Source organism: Oenanthe melanoleuca, chromosome 3 (assembly GCF_029582105.1).
Source record: "Oenanthe melanoleuca isolate GR-GAL-2019-014 chromosome 3, OMel1.0, whole genome shotgun sequence".
Taxonomy (NCBI): domain Eukaryota; kingdom Metazoa; phylum Chordata; class Aves; order Passeriformes; family Muscicapidae; genus Oenanthe; species Oenanthe melanoleuca.
In genome coordinates, this window is record NC_079336.1 from 102,233,650 (window position 1) to 102,255,523 (window position 21,874).

Below are 21,874 nucleotides of genomic sequence, written 5' to 3' on the forward strand. Positions count from 1 at the left end.
TCTTTTTTCACTTTTTAAGCATCCTGCACTTTCCAGACACATAATATGGAACCAGACTGACACATGATTAGTTTCAAACCTTCACCTAAGTGAAAGCAGAGCAATAGTTTCCTTTCATCTCTTGTGGTCAAGATGTACCATAGAAAAAAGAGCTTCTGAACAGAATGTTTGAAGTTGTGGAATAGCAGTGCCAACTCTGGTTGTTCTATTCACTTCCATATACTGAATGCATCTGTGAGACACTGGCTGGTTGGGATGACTGACAACTGGTAATACCATAGCACAGTCATTTCGGGTGAAGGTTATATTTATATATCTGATCACAAAAGCTTTTCTAAAGAGGTGCAGTTTGAAATATACAATTTTCATATGAGGTACTAAACACATCCGTCAGCATCACATTTTTCAGAGTGATGTCAGTAAAAAATGACCACTAGTTCTGGCAAAGATATTTCTGTATCTTTACTTTGTATTGCTTTTCCTCACTCTGTTGCTGTGTTGCAGGTGATTTCTGGGCAGTTCTTGTCAGACAAGAAGATTGGGACATACGTGGAGGTGGATATGTACGGGCTGCCCACGGACACCATCCGCAAGGAGTTCCGCACGCGCATGGTGATGAACAACGGCCTCAACCCTGTTTACAACGAGGAGTCCTTTGTCTTCAGGAAGGTAGGATGTGGGATCTCTGCAAGGCACAGTTTGTGCTGTGTTTGTGCCCATGAGCTACCCTGCCCTCCTGAGCCAGCCCTCCCTGCTTCAGCCTGACTGCTCACACGGATGGATGAGTGCTGCTCCCATGGAAAAGGGTTTGTAGGGCCCCTGTTTACTGCAGTAAACAATGTAAAGCTGAAATCAGCTTTCAGGAGGCTGCTTGGTTTTGGTTTGTTTTGTTTTTTGTTTTTTTCTTTTTCAATTTTGCTTTGGTTTTATTTTTCTAATGGATAACCTCTGTAGCTATCACATGATTTTTTTGTTGTTGTTTTTGTTTCCATTTGGCTTTTTCCTCCCCTTTGCTTCCTCCTCCCACTTGGAGGTAGGCACTCCTCTGTGACCATGCCTGTGTTCAAGGTATGCAGTCTGCTCAGAATGAGCCCCGCTGGTGGACACCATCATTCCCTGGAGATTTCTTCTTCCCTGCCCTGGCAGTGGCTGCTATCTTGCACTGTTCCTTCAGCCCAGAGGGCAGGTGAGATGCTGCATCCAAAGCTAAGGTCAATGTCATTACATGGAAAAGTTGAAAGGGTGCTGTGTTCCTCAGGCGTGTTGCCAGCTCCCTCCTTCAGTGGTCCATGTGCATCATGTACTTTTTTCTTTTTTTTTTTTTTCAATACCAAAAGAGAAACAACCCTTTTTTTCTTGGCATGGGGAATTTAAAGAGAGAGACCATTTGTCCGTGCTCAGTTTTTATCTCTCGGTCTTTATATATATATGACACACACACATATATATATATATATTTTTATTTTATTTTTCTTCTGTTGCCTGGAGTTTCATCCAGACTACATGTGTTACAGTGCTGTCTTTGATAACATCTGTTTTGCTTACACCTGTTTTGTTGTCATGCAAAATTGTTGTTTTTTTATTCCAAAGTTCAGACTTTTATTCCAAAGTTCAGACTTTGCTGAGTGGTGATAACTCTTCACACTTGGGTATATTACACACTTAATCTGCTTTCCTAACAGCATAGCCAGTTTTTAATAGAAATTTAGTTGATGCAAGAGTTTTTTCTGAACTCATATTCTGGAATAAATGTGACTTCAAGTGTTTTTCTCTGTGTGTGAGGAGGCACAGGGAAGATGCTTATGTACAAGCAATTCTGCTGCCCATGGCTTGCTGGCCATATGACCAGCATCTGCAGCTGTCTGATTTCTTGCATTAAAAGAGCCATAAATTCCAGGGTACACCCCTGTGCAACCTGTGTGTTGGGACATGGGTACAGAGGCTGAGGCCAATATTTCTCATCACTACTCTTCAGTAAGCAATCCCATGGTCACACATTCTCTTGAACTCTTAGGTCAGCCAAGAGATTATTTTTCTTCACCTCAGGCCCTTATCATAGCTTAGCAATATAATCAGCATGCACTGAAGATCAAGCAGGTGAGTGGCAGGAGCACAGCAGGAAGCATTCCTCTAGCTGGAGATACTGAAGGCACAGAGTGCACTTTGCTAAAACATCATGAGAGGGTGAAAGTGCCTACTCGGATACAAATTAATGGAGAGGGAACAATAAACTTAGTCCCTACTTCTGCTCCCTGGCAAATCTATGTCAAAGACCATCATGTAATGAAAGATGTGCTGATCTGTGACCTGTAGGGGAGAGATCTTACTTGCCCTGTTTGGGCTGTAGTGTTCTCCTCAGGCTGATGCTTAACCCTACACAGTTGTTCTCAGGTACCATGTTTGATTGTTCTTCTGTCATGTTTTTTTGTTTCATTTTAATTAAAATAAAGTTTCAGTCATTCTAACCTGGGTTCTGTGTTGTCCCTCTGTTGTGTAGGGGGAGGAGGGAGTAAGTGCTGGTGGTGACCTGTGCTGGGAGTACTAAGCTGTAGTTGAGTAGAGCAGGATATCCATGAACTGCTCACATGGGTTCAAAAGCAGCTTTTATATTGTGCTCCCCAAGACTGAAAATGGAAGTGGCAAGGGGAGAGTCTAAGGGAGATGGCAGACACAGTTTACTGAGGTCTTCCCTTTTATCCCACAGGTACTGGTGAATAGCACCAGGTAGGGAAGGAGTGGGAAATCTTTCCCAGTGTATGGCTGAGGTGGGCTGGCAGAGGAGCTGCACCTCTGTTAGTCTGCCTCCTCCTCACTGCTCCATGCACAGAGGCAGCACCTCTGCTCCAGGGAGGGCAGGGGATCTCTTTGTTCCTGTCCTGGTCAGCCCAGGTGGGGACTGACAGATGCAGGAGGCTGCAGCATCCCTGCTCCCTGTGCATGCCCTGAACCCCCATGTCCTGGGTGCAGCACACCCACCTCTTCTGGCAGCACAGCATTTCAGCAGCTCAGACATCCCCATTAGCCTGTGCTTGCACTCTCCCTGCCCTTTTGGATGCATCCCAAATCCCATCTTTCTGTCATAATTCCTCCTGATCCAGCACTACCTGCCCTTTGATTGCTGCTGTATCTGTCATTTCCCATGCAGTATTTACTTGCCTTCTTATCACTGTCACCAGTCTTCAGTAATGAAAAATAAACATACAAAATATTTAGCTGGTGTGACTGTGAGCTGCAGGATTTACATAATCTGAAATCTACCCCTTATTTAGGGTGAAAAAAGCTTTTCTAGAAAAGATTAATTTTGAAAACTGGGGTTTTGCAGGGAATGACCTGATCTTACAGTGATGGCAGTTTCTGGCATCCAAAGTTCACACATGGGAGGCGGGGAGGGAGCCAGTGTATCAATGTCATTGAATGTCTGCATTTTGTGGTTTTCCAGGTTATCCTCCCTGATCTTGCTGTCCTGAGAATAGCAGTGTATGATGACAATAATAAGCTGATTGGTCAGAGGATCTTGCCTCTGGATGGGCTGCAAGCAGGTTACAGACATATTTCCCTTCGGAATGAGGGCAACAAACCACTCTCTCTTCCCACCGTTTTCTGCAACATTGTGCTCAAAACTTACGTGCCTGATGGTTTTGGAGGTGAGATAAGCCTTTGTCTTGGTGTGCTGTGGCTCTTGAGTGTTGATGTGCAAGTCCTGAAGTGCTTCAGTTCCATTGTGCCAGCCAAAGCACACACACAGTGCTGGAGGATGGAAAGATTCAGTATTTTAACTCCTTGGAATCTCTGGATAGTGAGTTAAGAAATCTGCTTTTTGACCAAGTGCCTGCCTCACTGTTAATGATAAGAGCATATATCCACTAAATGACAAAATAATGTGGAAAATAAGCTACTACTACTTAGCTCAATATGGTTTTCTGTGTTGACTATTTAGAAAGAGGTTTTTTATTACATATTGTCTGACATAAATATCTGTAAGGTTAGGATGTATAAGTATAAAAATACATGCTTTACAAAAAGAAACATAGGGTTTTTTCAAATATTCTTGGAAATATTGCCATATTTTTAGAAATGGCCAGTGAATAATCCAGCATCCAGAATCTCTCTGCATTTTTCTCTCCTGATTTTACATGTTTTTAGTGTGGCTTTTAATTGTTTTTGGGTTCTCAGGAAAATTATTTTAATGTGAGCCATTTCCACGATCAGGTTGGCAGAGCTGTGGTCATTTATGCTGAGCAGTGGCAAATTGCCACGTGTATGTGAGAACAAAGAGCTGAGAATAATCATTACACCACTAAAATCAGTGTAGTGCCTGAGTTCCCAATGAGGGAAAGGGCTTCTTCACCCCAGATGAAATTTGCTTGTACACTGGACAATGCATAAACCATTTAAACTGTAAAATAGGAATTGCACAAAATGCTGCTGCTCTGACTCTGCAGCAATTACCTTAGGGGTTACTGGTGAAAGGTTATTCATCAAACCAATGTTTTTTCTCTTCACAAAACCTATTTCAAACCTGCTGCCATGCAAAGAATGTACTGTACTGTACTTCTCTGAGTGGAAACTGGAGGAAGGGAAGGTTGACCTAACCTATCTTCAAGTCTGTGTTTGCTGGTTCTTATCCAGAGTTTAAAAAAATTAACAGGCTGAGACTTCAGTAACAATATTTCATGGGAAGAAAGTGTTACAGAAGCATTTGTGTTGTTCACATGTGAAATCCTAGATTTTGACAAGTCAGCTGGAGTTTTGCCATGGGCCTTGGACACCACCATGCCATTATGCACCATGTTTCATCCCAGTATTTAACTGCAGGGACTTTGTCTCAAGAGAAATGTAGCTTCTGCTTAAACCTGAGATTCTCAAGGGTAATTGAACCATCAATCAAAGAGACATGTTTAAGTGTGTCTTTAATTCTTACCTGAACTGAAGCTTTTGACAGTAAATGACTCAGTTAAAGTCTTTTCTCAACTAAGGACATGCTTCTGATTTAGGATTGATGTTTTATGATACCAGACTTTTTCTAAGAACAGATTTTAAACTTAGCACTGATTTTGATGGCTTGAGCTGCTGAGTGTGCTGGACCCATAGGGAGAACATATTTGGTTATTTTATTTTTTAAACTGCATTCTGCACATGCAGAAGTGAAAGACTTGTTTCTCAAAGAGAATTTCAACACCAGTTTAGAATTTGCAAATTGTGTGCTACACTGTCAACAGTGCTGTAGCTGGTTTATTTGATAGTGGTAGGAAAATACTGCTACCCATAAGTAACAAAATTGTTACAGTAAAATGCTACTAGAACAAGAGGACTGGTTGTTGTAGTTTTCTGTCAGCAGTGGCAAAAACTGTCTCCACATTAACAGGAACTAAATTAGTTCAATTATAGTTCTCCTCTCCCTTCCCAGATAGGCTAGATGTGCCTCATGTATTTTCCTGGTTGATGTAGAACAGCAGCATGATGAACAACTGGGAAATAACTTCTGACACTCAGGTGGAATCATTAGTATTCTGCTGGCATGTGGTTTTTAATTACTTATCATCTGCAGTGAACTTCTCATTGCTTTATGAGCTATCATTAGGATCTCCATGGTTGTTTTAGCAAACCTGTAGGAAGGTAGAGCTCAAGTCAGTAGCTGCCTACTTTCTTTTTTCTTTCTTTTTTGTTTTTTTAACCTGTATGAGTAAGATTTTAAAATGTGCCCTGAATAATAACTAGAAGGGGTGATGCATTGTAGGCCTTAAAAGACGCGTGTTTTTCTTTTTTTATTTTATAGCTTTGTAATTTCTTGTGGTTTATTTGCATCAGCCACTCTGTTCCAAATAAAACCACAATAATGGCACAAATTGATGCATTCTCCAAAGAGAAGCTTCTATTATAGAAATCTGTAGTGAGTAAGTCTGCTTAGGTCAGTGGTTGGTGCCCTGTGTAATGTCCTCTTCCTGTGATTCTCAGAGTTTTATATTTAATTGCAGTTCTCCCACAAAATGCTGCTCCCCACTGCCAGCTCACCTCCCTGGGGAGAAAGGGGAGCATAAGCAGAGGACAAATGACAAGAGAGGCAGGGATGAGTCACCTCCCCCTCAAAAGTGCTGAGCCTTTGGTGATGTGCTTGTGTGGTTCCTTCCACAATCCACAGAGGTCCTGCTCTCCCAAACACATTAGTCATTTTTACCTCGAAGCTCGTGATAATCAGGTTCAATTTTCAAGTGACGCATCGTGCTGGCAGGGTAGCCCTGAGTTTTCATTGACGAGTGTGTGCCAAGGACAAAAAAGACATCCTTAATGAGGTAGAGAGAGGAGAAACAGTGGGTGCTGAGCCACATCCATTGCCATGGCTAAAAATAAACTCTACATGGCTTTTGTGTATGTGAAATAAGTTTCAGAAGACATCAATGGCTCACAGCAGTTTTTTGGAGATGACCTATTTGTGTAGATAAACAGATCTCAAGGGTAATGCTAAGTGTTTAATACAACTTTTGTGGGAATTGGAGACCTGTCTGTGCTGTGGCTTCAGAGGAACATTCCACAGAACAACTCAGGTTGGGAGGGAGATGATACAGCCCAGCCCTTACTTTGAACAAGAAGTTTCTTGCCAAACCTTTGTATGGGTTGGATATTTTCACTTTTTTTTTTGCCTGTTGGAGTTAAGCACAGAAAGAGGTTATTTGATATGGGACTTTGTCATCCTGTAAACCTGAGCTTGCACATTTATCTCTGCATATGGGAAGCAGATTCAATAATCTGTCTGGTACCCAGGGCTGTGATACCACTGGTGGTACTGTGTCATGTGCAAGATTCAGATGTTGGTCATTCCTAGAAAAGCCATTTCACAGCCTCTCATGTCCCAGACATGGAATATCACAAAGGCTACTGACAGTAGATTTGCTTGGTTGCTTTAATCCACCTGAAACTGCTCTTTAGCTAGGAAATACAATGGCATTTTCTGCAATTTCCTGCAGTCCCAAGTCAGTCAGCACCTTTCAACCAAGGGACAAAGTTAGTGCTTTGTGGCTCAGGAGATCCCATCCTAGTCTCAAATTCTACAGTCATTAATTGGTAAGAACTTAGAGCAGTCTGAGTTTTTCCAAAATAAGATACCTGGATTAATACCACACTTTGGTGCATTAGGAATTGTTCCATGTTCCAGGTGCTGTGGAAGTAAGCAGTTCCAGTCCTGCCAAATTCACCACAGAAAGCTGGACTCTTGTTGCAAGCCATGCCTCATAATAACAGGGTTAGAAGAAAGCTTTTGTAAAATACTAATTTCCAGATGCCTCCGAAGCTCACAAAAAGTTTATTTGTTTTTCTTACAGATATTGTGGATGCTTTATCAGATCCAAAGAAATTTTTGTCTATCACAGAAAAAAGAGCAGACCAAATGAGAGCTATGGGTATTGAAACTGTAAGTAGAATAAATGACAAACACAACCCACTTATGTCCATACTGTGTTCTTTATTTAAAGTAAACTGGTCCTTCTCCAATCAATGCACCTTATTTATTATTTTCAAATATAAGCTTCTTTGTCTGGCTTATGTCATTTACTGAAATACTCATTGGTTTTTTATGGATCACATTAATACATCTTTTAGGAGGAGAGATTTTAATAAATGGGGATGGAGTTTATTTTAGTAAGTAGCTACTTGATAATAGGTTACAAATGCTTTACTATAGTGTTGTTTGAAAAGGTGTTGCAATTTTATTATGTTTAAAGTAAGCCAGAAGGTTTCCCAACTTTTTACACAACAGGTAAGAGAACAACCAATTTATTGTTTCTTGTTTCTTTCAGAGTGATATAGCTGATGTACCAAATGACACTTCAAAGAATGACAGAAAAGGAAAAGCCAATAATCCCAAAGCCAATGTAACCCCTCAGAGCAGCTCTGAGCTTCGACCAAGCACCACTGCAGGCTTTGGGTCCGGGACTGATGCTAAGAAAGGTACACAAAAATCATTACCTCTGTTCTGAAGTGGTTCAGAAAGTCACAGAGGAACACTCATTACTCAGATTTAATTTTGGGGTTATATTCATTCTTATCATTTTGCCATTGGGAGTTGTCCTTGTCTAATTGCAAATGAATTTTGTGTAGCTGTATACCTGTAGTATACAGCTATATTTTTTAAAATATATGTGTATATATTATACACATAACCTGCATGGCTCTGGGAATAGTTTACTAGTAAAGATTCCTGGAGGAGTGCCAATAGCAGTGACTATTATCTGGCATAGTCCACAGAAACTCTTCTGCTTTTTTTTCCCCTCACAAATCCCTTGGCAGGGTTGCAGATTTAAGTAATTAAAGGTATTTAGAATTCACTGGATTCTGTAGAGATTTCCCAACAATTATAAATGTTTTCATAGTGTGGTTTTACTCTGAATAGTGATTATGGAAATGGCATGTTTATTGTAAAAAAAAAAAAAAGAAAAATTAAATGTGCTCATTTATAAGTGAATAAGTATTTTTTCCTAACTCATCACCATTCACTCTACAAAGTAATTTTATACAGTTAAATGGGATTATTTGTTTCTCCCATATCATCACAGGTAATGAAGATTAAGTGAGAAAACAAATTTGTACAGCTGAATGAAAGACAAAAAATATTTCTGTTAATGGGCCACAAGAATTAGAATGTGGCTCGCTCACTCATCCACCTTGGCCCAAAGGTATTGGCAGAAGGAAAAAAAAAACCAGAGGGCTCTTCTCAAATTTAAGCACACATGGCTGAGTTCACACTCAGGGATCCCTTGAGAACCCAAATTCCATTTCTCTGAAGTCACTTTTGGCAATGAGTCAAAGCTTCAGGTTGTCTCTGGCACCTGACCTCTTTCAGAAATTCTTCCCTGGTGTAAACCCCAGGTCACTTTATGCAGTGAGGTGTTTTCATATTTCATGTATCACGAGCAAGATGCACAAGTGTTAGTTTCATTGTGCATTAATTAGGCATGAAATTTTCTGGGGTTGACAACTGATTGTTGCTGGCCAAGGAGTCAGACCTGGACAGCTAAGGAAATGTTCCATGTAGTGGTTCTATGTAGTAAATGCTTTAAAATAAAATCCTGATGAAGTCTATTTAGAAACCCAGCAGCCTGATGCAGGCTTGCTCTTAATCTGAGGTTTTAGTATTTAACACTTTCCTGACTGCAATTTTTTACTTGAATGGTAAAATAGAGCTGCTCATTTTTATATCCCATGTAATGGTCCTTATTTTGTATTTCTTATCTCTATGATTTACTAAGAGCTGAATAATTCTACCACTGCTAATACATATAATTCATCTTGTTATTTGAAATTACTTGTGCAGCAAAATGGAGAAGGCTTTCAAATGCACAAGAATATGGAAGTTTTTTTTGTCTCAGATTTTCAGTAAGAGTTAAATCACTTCATCCTCTATCTGTGCCTACATCTGCTCCTGTCTCATTTACTAGACTAATGTTGATAATGTTGTATACTTGAGCAGAGTCTTATGCTTCTAAGAAAAGAAAAAATTCATATTCCCTAAGGAGATTGCCAACCTCTCCTTCCCCCATCTTTCTTTTTTTTTTTTTCCTTTTACAATGTCTGAGCATTTTCCAGTTAAATTCACCTTCAAAGCCAGAAAGTCCTTTTCAAAGCAAAGGAAATCTTATCATCCACAGACATTATTAAGAGCAGTTAACTAAATATATTTGCAGTATATTTATACACAGGCAAACATTTCTGTGTGAAACCTCAGAAAAAACTAAAAATTACAACTCTCATGGCATTGTATTGACATTTTTATTAGCACTTACATACAGGATGTGCTTAGTAGTTTTTAAAAAGCCTTTAATATGTAACAAGGCATTTATTAAAGCATAAACATTAAATGAGATCAGGTTTTGTTTGCCTTGCAATTAAAGTGATCAAAACATTTTTATTCATCTGCATAGTACTGTTAGTCTTGTGTGATTGAAATTTCATGAGAATTTTCACTTCTTTTGCTTTTCTGTTTCTCCTTCATTTTTAGCTCTCATTTAGTCTTGGAGTACACTTCTGCTCTTTTTCCCATAGCCTGGTATTAAGTGAAATGCAAATTTTATTTTTATTAGTAAGTTAATTTTCCCTCCTGTGTTTTAACCTGAGGAGAAGCACACCTAGCCTCAATTTTGAAGTCATGTAGAACACTACCCAAGAAACTTCCCTACTGGAAGAAGTGGTGCCAGAGCAATCTCCAGCCAAAATTCTGAAGCTATTATAATATTCATAAATGGTTTGCTGTGTTTGCAAAAAGGAGCTTTTTTTCAATTCTTAGATTGCTGTGTTTTGACACTTCAGTCCAGAACTGTACGAGATTAAAATACACTCATTGATACAATTATTTTTCCACAAAGCAATTGATTGAAGCATGGGAAAAGGAAATTACTGTATCTTAGATATATTTTGATGAATAATTTTCTCATCAACCTGTGATTATTTTTAATGTGGTGAAAAACATTAATTAATTAATTGTTGAGTTAAATGTAGGTTGCTGTGGTAAAATTCAGATTTCAAATATGAGATATACTAGTATATGAAGTTTTAGATAAACTATATCAATGCCTTTCTAGGTATAGACCTTATTCCTCAAGTGAAGATAGAAGATTTAAAGCAAATGAAGGTAAGTATTGACACAAGCTTTTCAGCATGTGCTCCTAATTTTTTGTTTTAAGTAGCCATGATTTTACCTGGTTAAAGTCAATATGGCCACAGAAAAATTGATCCAGCTTCTCTTTTTTCAGGCTTATATAAAGCATTTGAAGAAACAGCAGAAAGAGCTGAATGCCTTAAAGAAGAAGCATGCCAAGGTATGATCATTAAGAGTTCTTTGAGCCTAATTGAAAACAGTTGCTCCCTAGCACAGGCAGTTCCTAATTAAATTATAGGGGAAGACTAAGTAATGGTAGTTGGACTCCCAAGAAAGACATGTATATTTTAAATATACTGAAATATGCTGCACTGAGCACATTTTCCCTTTGGCAATGCTTTGGTGCACATTTTTTGACCCTTATAAACATCCAAGGCTCACCTTTTTCAGGTAATGATTTTGTCTTGCTCCCTCTTGCACGACTTATTGACAAGTAGCATGGAAAAACAAGGCAGAAATGATGGGAGGTGGTGCTGCACTGAACACACAAGCTGCAGAAACTGCAAAATCCCCAGAGAGAGCTGGGAGAAATGAAGAGTCCTGGTCCTCCTCATTTATGTCTGTGTTAACCACTTTATAGTCACCTTTTTCTTGGCAGTGATACCACAATTACATGTATTACTACCGCAAATACACTTCATGTAGAAAATCACAGCCAGTTTTGCCCTGCCCTCCTTCATTAGAAAACCATTACTTTTTTTACAGAATTATAATAAGTGAAGCAAATATCTCAAGTTCTGAATTTTGGCAAACACACAAATCCCTTCTGGGCTTTTGGGGTAGTTGCTCCCTTGCTCTCTTTGCTTACAAATTCCACTGCTGATCTGATGTCATGTGGTTTCCTGGGCATTTCTAATAATCAGTCTTTGTGTTTATTTTCATGATTGTTGTTTAGGCATGGGACTCTCTGTACAATGAAGTATGGAGAAATTACTTTCAGTAATTGGCACTTTTTTGGGGTTCTTAGTATTGAAAGCCAAATAAGGAAATTAAATAGTTGCATTTCAGCCTCCTTACTGACTGTGCAGAGGGGAAATGAGTGATTTCTGCATTTTTGTGTTGTGTGCAAAGCCCATGCTCAAAGGAAAGTGTCCAACACTTTTTTATATCAACAGTTTCTAGACCTTCATAGGGCTGATCTTTTTGGGGGCTTCTAATTTTTAAACACTACTTTGTCATTTCATTGGCCAACAGCCAGCAATTTGCTATAGTAATGGTCCTGTGGTCATGTAGAAAAAAACTCAGGGGTCTCTCTCCCTCAAACACGTGACCCACAGGACATCTGAGCCAAGACTGTGCTTGCTAATATTAAAAAAATTATCCATCTGTTCAGGCTTGCACTTGCTTCCTCTAATCTGAGGAAAAAATTGCCAGCCATAATCTAAAAACACCCTGCACTCAGAAGGGCTTTCAGCATTAGCTCAAGCACAGCTATTTCATGTCTGAGCCAGCCTGTGTCCTGCTGCTCCTAAGCACAGAGTGTGAGCTTGTCCTAACAACAAAGTGCTGGCCTAGGACATGCCTGGCTAAATCTCCAGCAAGGAAAGCTCCTGGAATTCAGAGTCTGAGCAGGAAAGTGCAGCCACATTGGCTCAGCAGTGATGTCAGGGCAGTGCTTGGTGTGCTCATCACTGTTCTTAGTGCATTTTATCTGGGATGGAGCAGAACTCTGCAGTTGGCTGTCCATGCTCAGCCTCAGGAAGCCTGTGTTTGAAGCAGACTGAACCTAAAAGCACCAAAAATAGGCTGGCTCTCATTTAACCATAGACACTCCAGATATCTGGAGGAGAAAGAAGCAGAAGGGAATTGTTCATGATGCTTAAGGAAAGAAAAGTCTAATGCTTTTCCATCTGAAATTGGCTTTGGAAATGCATTGTAGCAAAGATATATTAAGTGGTGTCAGGCTTCCCAGCACACAACACTCTGTTGGTGTTGTTCTTTGATGGTATCTTCCATTTACTTACTTCTGTTCAGCATTTCAGCTATTTTGGCTCCAGCAGCTCTGATAGCATTCTCCAGAAATCCCTCTGTTGGGATTGCTGAAGAGCAGATGATTGCTTTTGGGAGCACAGAACATGATCCAAACCTCAGTCCAGTAGGAAGCTGCTGGTGCTGTAGTATTCCTTGTGTTTGACTTTTGAAAAACAGTGGCAGATTCATGAAATTGTCGCCATTTAAAGAAAATCTCCTTGTTAGGAATAACTTCTCTTGAATCTTAGCTCTGGTAACCTATGCTTTTTTTAATTTTAAAAGAAAATGTCCAGTCACTTCTGCATACTGTGCAGGAATGCTTTTCTTTAAACAATGCATCCATATAAACACCTGCATTTGGCTACTTTTGTGGCAGATATTTCCTGCCTACATTCCCTGAAGTAACTTTAATCCCCCAGTATGAATTAATATTCATATCTTATATTCAGCTATAGAACAGCTGATGTGTCTGAATGATGACCTTTAGTTTATATCTCTTCTTTTTCAAGTTATATAGTGAGTGCTGTTTAGGTGAAAGGTCTGGGGTGGCATCACAGGCGGGTGGGCAAAGGGAAGGACATATCTCAGTCAACCAACTTCACTTTTTAGCAGCCTGCTTTTATGGGCCCCTAATTCATTTCAATATTTTTCAGAGGTGTCAGGTAGTTTCTGTACTTTTTGGGCTAGACAGAAGAGGAAGGATAGTGAGGGATTACCTTGATATATTCTAGAGGATTGTGGTGTACAGTTCTAGCAGTTTGAGACAAAACAGGGATGGTCACAAGTGCCCCTTGAGGAATTTAATATGGTTCTAGACAGTAACCAGAATCACATAATTATTCTAAATCCCCAAATTTATCTCCTGCACATTCACATTGACACTGAAAATATGTACTGTTTGAATTAAAGCCTGGTAAAAAGAACATTAAAAAAAAAAATCTCCATTTCACACAGGAGTACAAAAGATGATGGGACTGTAGACAAATAAAGTTCTGGAAAATGGATTTTTGAACTGGAAATGTTAGTTCCTTCTTTTTATTTCCTCATCCGTGTACTCTGTAATGAGAATCTTCCAGACCTCAGTGCAGAGTATTTATGTTGCTTTAGGGAGATACTGGACAGGAGTAACAGTTTGTATAATGGGAATTTATTTCCTCTTCCCTTTAAGAGACTGAACTGTGATTTCTGCACACACACACTTACTGTTCCCAAAGGAACAGTATATGACTCTTTATTCTTTTCCTGGGGATTATCTTGCTGTGATTTGAGTCTTTTTATACCAATTAGGTGACCTCTCAGAACACTGGCAGAGCTGTGGCTTCAATTTGTAATGCCATGTAATTTGTGAATATATTCATGTGGAAGGTGTGCAGATTCAGTGGGCTTGAGGAAATCATGAGAACCTAGCTGAGGAGAATTACCTGCAAACTTATTCTGAATCAACCTACAGCTGAAACTTTGCATTTGAAAACAAAATATGTTACAAAAAACCACCATATTTCTTAGAATTTTGACAGAAGTTTGGGCAGAAGTCTCATGCTTTGCAGAATTTTTTCTTAGTCCTTTATGGCAAGAATTGGATAGTTCTGCTCATTCAGAGTGGAGTGGGTAGTTTGAGAGATGCTGTCAGTCACTTCACCTGTGGCTGGCTGATGTTGCCAAGCTGGAGTCATTCTTTTCACTGTCCCTATTTTTCCCTGACTGATTAGTCAGTGTAAACACCCCCTGTTGTGGCTGGCATGTTTTAATATTGACAGACTCTATTTGTTTCCCTTTAAATCCTCTGTGGAACAGCAAATTCAGTTTCCCACTCTGAATACAACATTTGGAAGCTGTATGTGTTCCCTGGGGATGTGCTTGGCAGATGTTGGAGTGCTGAGGTACAGCCCAGTGCTAGATTTTTAAAAGCATTGCAGCATTTGTATTAATGTTTTGGTAAAATGAGTGTAAAATATTTAATTAGCATTTTTAGAGGAAGAAACAGTGATAAGGCAAAGGTGTATAGAAAATAATAATAAAAAGCAGTAGAATAGCACATGTGGAAAAGATGCAAAAAGAGCTATAAAAAATAGAGATAAAGCCCTGGATGAAGCCATTTTAATTAATGAGGTTCTTTTTCCTATGATTAGATAAAATTCAGGGCAATTGGGTATTAATAAAGTAACAGAAATGAAAGAACCATTTTTCCTATTGTAGTGTAAATTCAATATTTGCTGCTCTCGTGCTGGTCAAATATTTGCATCATTATGAGCTGCTGTTCTGATAAAGGAAAATATAAAGTTAAGTTGGATTGCACAGCTTGCTTACCCTTGCTAAAGGAGAGGTCTGCCACAAGGTGGGATTTCTTAGCGGTCAGAGTGCTGCTGTCACTAGGGATTGTGGGCCAGATCTTCAGAATTGTAATTAAATGGACACTTATTGCAACAGATGACTTTTTTCCCCATCATTACTTTATTTTAAAATGTGCCATATTTTTAAGGTTCACTGCAGTTTTTAATTTTTCAAACAAAGAAGAAATGTTTTAATGCTTGTGGTGGAATACCTGGAATGCTGAATACCACATGGCTAGACCAGATAAATTCCATTGTCAACATTGTCTGTTTGTACACTGGTATTTTTTATGTTGTAAGAAAATTTAACATCAAAAATCCAGCAACCTAACCTAAGATCCTGCTTTTTTCCAGGAGCACAGCGCCATGCAGAAGTTGCACTGCACACAAATTGACAAAATAGTGGCCCAATATGATAAAGAAAAAGTATCATATGAGAAAATGTTAGAGAAGGCAATGAAGAAGAAGGGGTAAGATATTAAATTATTTTTCTTTAGACTTAAAATAGATTTGATATCTTATGCTTTTGTGGTCTGGAATAAAGCATTCATAAAAAGGGCATTGCAGCTTAAACCAGCATCATACATCAGCCTGAGAATGAGCTCTAGCAATGAGCCTTAAATGCTGGACTCACTCTGCCTTTCTCTGGTCTTCTGCTATCAGAATTTTACAAGTAAAAGCAAAGAATTTGCATCAAATTTTTATTTCTGTGATCTGGTCTGATCTCACTGCATCCCCAGGCAATGTCACTATTGTGTTCACTAAGATCCTCAACAGCTCTAGTGAGAGAGTAGCAATGTTTTGATTTTAGGGCAAAAGCTGGCTTTAAATCCTGAATGTTTTGCTGTGCTGTTGAGTTGAAGTTTCTTTTTGACAAAAAACTTACAGATCCTTAACTAGGATAAATGAGTCTTACTCCTTTGACTGGAATTGTTTTCATTTGCACAAACTGATGGCCTGGGATATTATCTGTGTGAATCTCCTATTTGTCCCAGAAAGGTTCCTGGAAGATGCTGATGACTTTAATAGAATGTCTAATTCAATTTGGAATTAAGTAGCAGGACCTGCTGTTGCCTTGCTGCTCATCTGGCAGCAGTTTCTCCTCTCCACCTTTCACCATGTCACTGGAATTTCATTGAGACAGCAGGAATTACTTTAGTTCCATATCCAGCTATGCTAATAGTTGCTCTTAATTTCATATTGTTGTCATCTGGCATTAACAGCTGGCAGCAACTCACTCACTGAATACTGAACATAGATGCCTGTTTGGCACTAGATTCTTCCAAGAATCCTTTTTCTATACATTATTGGAATGGTGGTGGGTTTTTGAGTGTGCATGTTGCAAACTGGCAAAAGAACAGAAACAGAACTGTCAGAAGTAAACAAGGTAAGGAGAATTCTTCTCACTAAATTATTGGAAGCTCACAGTTCATGCTCTACTATTTTTCTTCAAGACAGGAGAACTGTAAGCACACAAATACCTATAATCTAAGGAGCTTCTTCCAGAAAATTACTACTTCTCCAAACAGAGAGGGGACAACCGCAGGATTGATTAATTTAATGTGGCATTGAGTCAATTTCATTGAACATAACACAGCAGAATGTTACTGATACAGCTGGATTTTTAATTACAGTCAGGTTATTTACTACAGTAACAGAAAAGTGAACTCAGGGCATTGCACCATAATTACTGTGTGGGAAGAAAGGTTTCCCTGTGTCTGGTATTTAAGAATCTGTGTTCCTGTTGGCCTGAGAAGGAGCCAGTGTTGTCTGTCCAGATAAAACAGCCAAGGAAGGTGTGTCAGGAAGTTAAAGGCTATCTCTGGGCAATAAATATGGGGAAGTTTTGGATAACAGTGCTGTCCAGATCACCCCAAAATGGGTCAAGTATCAAAGCAATCCATAATTTGATTCAGTTTGAGATCACTTCATTGGCTACTTGCAGCATCTTCTCTTAATTTTATTATGCTTCTTGCAATGGACACCAAAGCTTTCATAACAGTTCCATATTATGAGTTAAAAATAAAATTGGAAATGACCACTCCAGAAGCAGCTTCAGTGCAAAGCCAAATACTGTTCCTTACCACAATTCCATCCTTTCCATGGACTCCAGAGCTCTCAGTCACTTGATGGCTGTTCAGTTTCACAAGCCTGCATGCATCTAGTTAACAGCCAAATCAAAATCAGTATCTGACAGACTTTCTGTAAAAACATTTTTTTAATGCCACAGCAGAATATTTTAAGGGCTAAATATTTTTAATATTTAATGCCCACCCCAGCCATGCAGAGTATTCAAGGACATGCTTAAAAGTGAATACATTGGTTGGCACTTACAAATTTTATAGAACTTAAATGATCTGATGAATCCAGAGTCCTGGGTTCAATGAGTACAGGGCATGCTCCATTTTCTTGGCTATCATTCTGGAGCTTTTGCAAGGAATAAAAGTTGTAAGAGAACTTGTAAAACATGTTTTCGAGGCATTCATATTGAAATTGTCAGATTATTTCCTGATAAAAAGGCCTTTGATAGGTGTAAAGACAACTTTCTCTTCTGATCTTGTTGTGCACTTTTTTTTGTGGTCCATTTCTGCCACATGGTGTGACAAATGTCAACTGCATACTGTTCAGCAAAGTAGGATTTTTTAATCACATGCTAATTCACTGACAGATGGACAGGGTTTTGCTCCCTGTGCTATTTCTGTCATACACTTGAAATGCTTACAAATCTCAGAGAGGCATATGGGGATAGGTATGGTTGTGTTCCACTCTGAATTGGAGTCAGGGCACATAAAAATCTTTCTGATTTATTGGAACTGTCCAGAAATCCAAGTGTATCTGTGTGTATGAGCTTGGTAGGTGACCCTGGATGGGGCTGTCCCTGGGTATTTGTTCCCAGCTGTGACTCCATGGTTCAGCCATGGGCTCTGCTGCTGCAGCTGGGGGCAATTCCCATTTTGCCCACTGTCCAAACTGGCTGGAAGTTGCCTTGGGATATGATGAAAGCTGCATTTCCAGAGAAGGGATCAGCTGGTGGTTTGGATGTCTGGGATTCTGATGAGTCCAGTAGAACTAATGAGGCTATTTTGGGATAAAGTATGTCTCATTCAATGACTCAATGTCTTTCATACTGATCAACAAATCAAATATTTCATTACAGCCACACTCTGATCACAGTGTGATCAAAGACACTTCTCCTTCAGCTGTTGGGTTTGTTCAGGCAGAGGTAACAGTGGTCAGAATCTCTCTCTATGACTTTAGATTGCTTTCAAAGTGTCAAATCAGTGCTAGAAATATCTAGAAAATTCCCCTTGCTCTGGCTAGGAGTTAAATGACTGGTGGCCCTTAGGAAAACAAGACACACTATTTTCAGTAAGGGTTTTCCTGGTGTTGTTTGATGGTAAAATTTTCTGCTAATTTCCGTAAGTTTAGCAGTACTTTGATATGAAAATAGGATTTAAACTTGTTAAAAGTTTCAGAAATCTCCTTTTCTGGAGCAAACATGGATTAATGTTACTGCAGTCAAGCAATGACCATCCTTACTAGGGCCAGCTGCAGCTGATAAATGAGTGTGTCCCTGTCCAGACAGTGGAGCTGCATCACTTTACATCAGTGATAATCCAACACAGAAATATTACAGTGGTGTCCAAACAGACTTCTCTCAAGATATTTATTCCAGGCCTCTCCTTTGCAGCCCCTTCACTTACTCTCACAGAGGGACACCTACACTTTCTACAGGTGTTCAAATTTAGCACACTCAAATCACCCTGTGAGGTAATTATTCAAATGACAGCATTTTCTTTGCCTCAAACTAAATATAAGTAGCAAAATTACTTTTAAAACAAGAGTCTAAAATCATGGCAAGGCACTGAATAGGCCTATAAGTTTTCAGGCAGAAACTGGTTTCTCTTGGCAAGGTATTTTAAGCCTGGAAAAGGAACCAAGTATCATAAATGGAGATGCCTGACACATCCTCAGCAACAGAATAATTGCTGGTCCAATCTAGAATTAATCATGTGGTGTTTGAACTGACTGATCATTAATCCAACAATATTTTGTAAGTTGTGAATGGATTGCCAGAAGAAATAATTTCATTCCAATACGGTGCAGCACTTCAACGTTGATTAACATTTTAATTAGTAAGTGCTGACTGAATGCGGAGATGTTTAACTTGTGGCACACATTTGCAAATTTTCTTTTTTTTTTTTTAGAGGAAGTAATTGTGTTGAATTGAAGAAAGAAACGGAAATTAAAATTCAGACACTAACATCAGATCACAAATCTAAGGTAAGAGAACAGCCAATTTTAATGCATGCAACTTCTGAGAGAGAGATTTTGAGACCCAAGTGGTAGTTAATTTTCTTGGAAGCATATGAATAATTTTCAGCAATAATAACATGTTGAAAAGAATGGGAGTAATTGAGTGTCTAAAAGTGTTTCTTAAAAAAAATTTTAAAGCAACATCAATTTCCTGCTGTTTAGAAATTTTTGAAGAAAGCCTTATATTCATGCCTCGTGAAGTGAAACTGGTCATTTGTGTCAGCTCTAGTTAAACAAAGAGAATATGTGTTATATGAAATTTGGATGCTAAATACATTCCCAAAATACATACATAAAGAAGTTTCTATTTCATTTTCCATCATTGTTGCCGTGGCCTTGGTAATCTGTTTCTTAGGGAATGAGGAGCCAAGTTCCACTTGAAACAAATGCCTTCTTATTTCTGCTGGGGTTTTTTTCCCACTGCTGCATTGCTTTGTTTTCTCCAAGGTCCTGGGGAATAAAAGTGCCCTGGAACTTGACCTCAGCTCATTTGGAAAAGCTGTTCTCAAGCTCATGGCTCACACACTCAGAGCTGTTTCCTCTGTGTTCAGAGGTACACTGAACACAGTCTTCTGCTGTGACACAGTGTCCACTTGGTGGACTGTGTTCACTGACTTTCTGTTTCCTTTGGAAGTCTTATCCAGGACTTGTTGGCATGATTTTGAAAGCTACCCAGACTAGAGGGTGGCAGGGACACCAGAAGGCTCATCCATGCACAAAATCATCTGGAGGAGGACAGTACTGGAGACAGACCCCAGTAAAAGCTGAAACCTGTGAACAGAATCAGACAAGAATACAAATACACACAAATACAGTCACATCTTTGAGGCTTGAATAACTTAATTTTTATCTTGCCTTCTTTGAACTTTATTCTCTGATTTTACTTTTTCATGCAGAAGAGATCTTAATTTTCTAATCAAAGTTTGGTTTCTTGTTGCTGCCCTCTCAGTTGCAAATGTAGCAGAACCTCCAGGGATAAAATCTAAAGTACTCTCTTGTCTCCCTATTTTCTTCCCCTATGAAAAGTCTAGAACCTTTTCCTTAAATAAAAGCAAATTTGTTAAGTTAAAAAATTTTTAAAAAATCATTCCTCTCTTAATGAAACAAACTCTCTGAGGAGCACTGGCTCCCAATCATCCAGACATAAGCTCCAAAACTCATTTGAAATTGCATTACACAGAAATTTATTTTCTCTGATCTCTCTCTCACCTGTGTCACTCATAGTCTGGAGTTAGGTGTCATTTGTACACAAGGAACATCCAAATGTTCATTAATCTTCCAAATCCAATAAATGTAGCTCATGTTCTCCCTTTCCACAAATATATCCAGTTTCTGAGCCCTGTTCCTTTCAAAATCCTGCTTTCAAACTGGTTCTCTTTAATTTAATCCAAACCTGGAAAAAAAAATTTTTTTTTTCACTCTCATGTCAGGTTTTAGGATGACATTTTGAAAGGAGACTTAAATGTAAGATTTTAAATGTAAGACTCCAATATAACACTTGAAATTCCAAGCTTCTGATTATTGGATAGTTCCCAAAGAACTCTGCAGATCAATCCCCTCTGAGGATTCCTCTAATGATTTTCAATGTCCTGCTCACTGTGGTTCCATCAAAATTGTCCAGATTATTTACCAGCCTCTTTTGTTTCAACTGCTGTGTGTGGGACCTTGAATTATTCCTGGAGATCATTCAAAGGTTTGCAAGCAAGGGGTTGGAAAACAGTGCTCAAGACCATAGGGAAATTAACTCTTATCTTAGATGAAGGTAGGTGCAATTAAATTAGATTAAATTCTGAGATGCTGAATGCATTACACTGATATAGTGGGAGTTTGATTAATTAACAGTTGTTCATAATTTCTCAGCATTTGGCCTGCTAATTTTGATATCAGATTGGAACATAATTCATCTTTAATTACAGCTCATGTTCTCCAGTACAGCTCTGTGCCACAATGTGCCTGTACACACCTTTAGCACCAAAGAGACCTTTTAGTCTACAGAACTCCTCCTGTCATGAGGAAACATCCAGCCCAAGTTTGACATAAAATATTGAAATTAAATCTGAATGTCCTAGCATGTACTTCACACACAATTAACCTAGCAAATGCAAATTACTTGCCTGCATTAGGAAAGTAGGTCCCAATATCAAGCTGGCAGAGGATGAAAAGAAAAAAAAAAGGAAAGATTACTTCAAAGATCATTCCTGCTTGAACTCAGTGACTAAACAAACTTCTTGCATATATGCTGTGCAAAAGAAGGTTCCTTATCAGGATTTTAATTAGTCTCTTAGGTCCAGTGTAGGAACAGATGAAAGGACAGGCTTGCAAACTCAGTCTGCAGAACAGGAAAGAGAGAAGTAAGCTAATGGTTATTTTTCCTATCCTTTAGGACAAGCAACACTACCTTAATAGCAGAAAGTAGGACAAGAGCACAGCCCAGTAAAAATTAAACAGTCATTTCAACTATGCTGCTTATAAATTGGAGAAAAGCAGGGATGTTCTCTGAATTTACTACAGATGAACTTTGAAGCATATCACAGATCTGCAGCAAAATTGGATTTCAGATGATTTAATGGCCGTGAGTTCTAAGTTGTTTGGAATCTGAGTCAAATTGGGT

At 38.9% G+C, this 21,874-nt stretch overlaps 1 protein-coding gene across 4 annotated transcripts in view; it reads left to right on the top strand.

Annotated features, from left to right (window-relative positions):
- The window catches only part of PLCB4 (phospholipase C beta 4), a 183,360-nt gene that overhangs the window by 145,439 nt on the left and 16,047 nt on the right, over positions 1 to 21,874 (top strand). For all 4 annotated transcript variants that reach the window (XM_056488965.1, XM_056488967.1, XM_056488966.1 and 1 more), the window contains 8 exons: positions 505 to 669; positions 3,440 to 3,644; positions 7,317 to 7,405; positions 7,791 to 7,941; positions 10,569 to 10,618; positions 10,740 to 10,805; positions 15,301 to 15,416; positions 19,155 to 19,230. In XM_056488965.1, the coding sequence (XP_056344940.1) occupies positions 505 to 669; positions 3,440 to 3,644; positions 7,317 to 7,405; positions 7,791 to 7,941; positions 10,569 to 10,618; positions 10,740 to 10,805; positions 15,301 to 15,416; positions 19,155 to 19,230 (918 nt within the window). The remainder of the gene's footprint in view (positions 1 to 504; positions 670 to 3,439; positions 3,645 to 7,316; positions 7,406 to 7,790; positions 7,942 to 10,568; positions 10,619 to 10,739; positions 10,806 to 15,300; positions 15,417 to 19,154; positions 19,231 to 21,874) is intronic.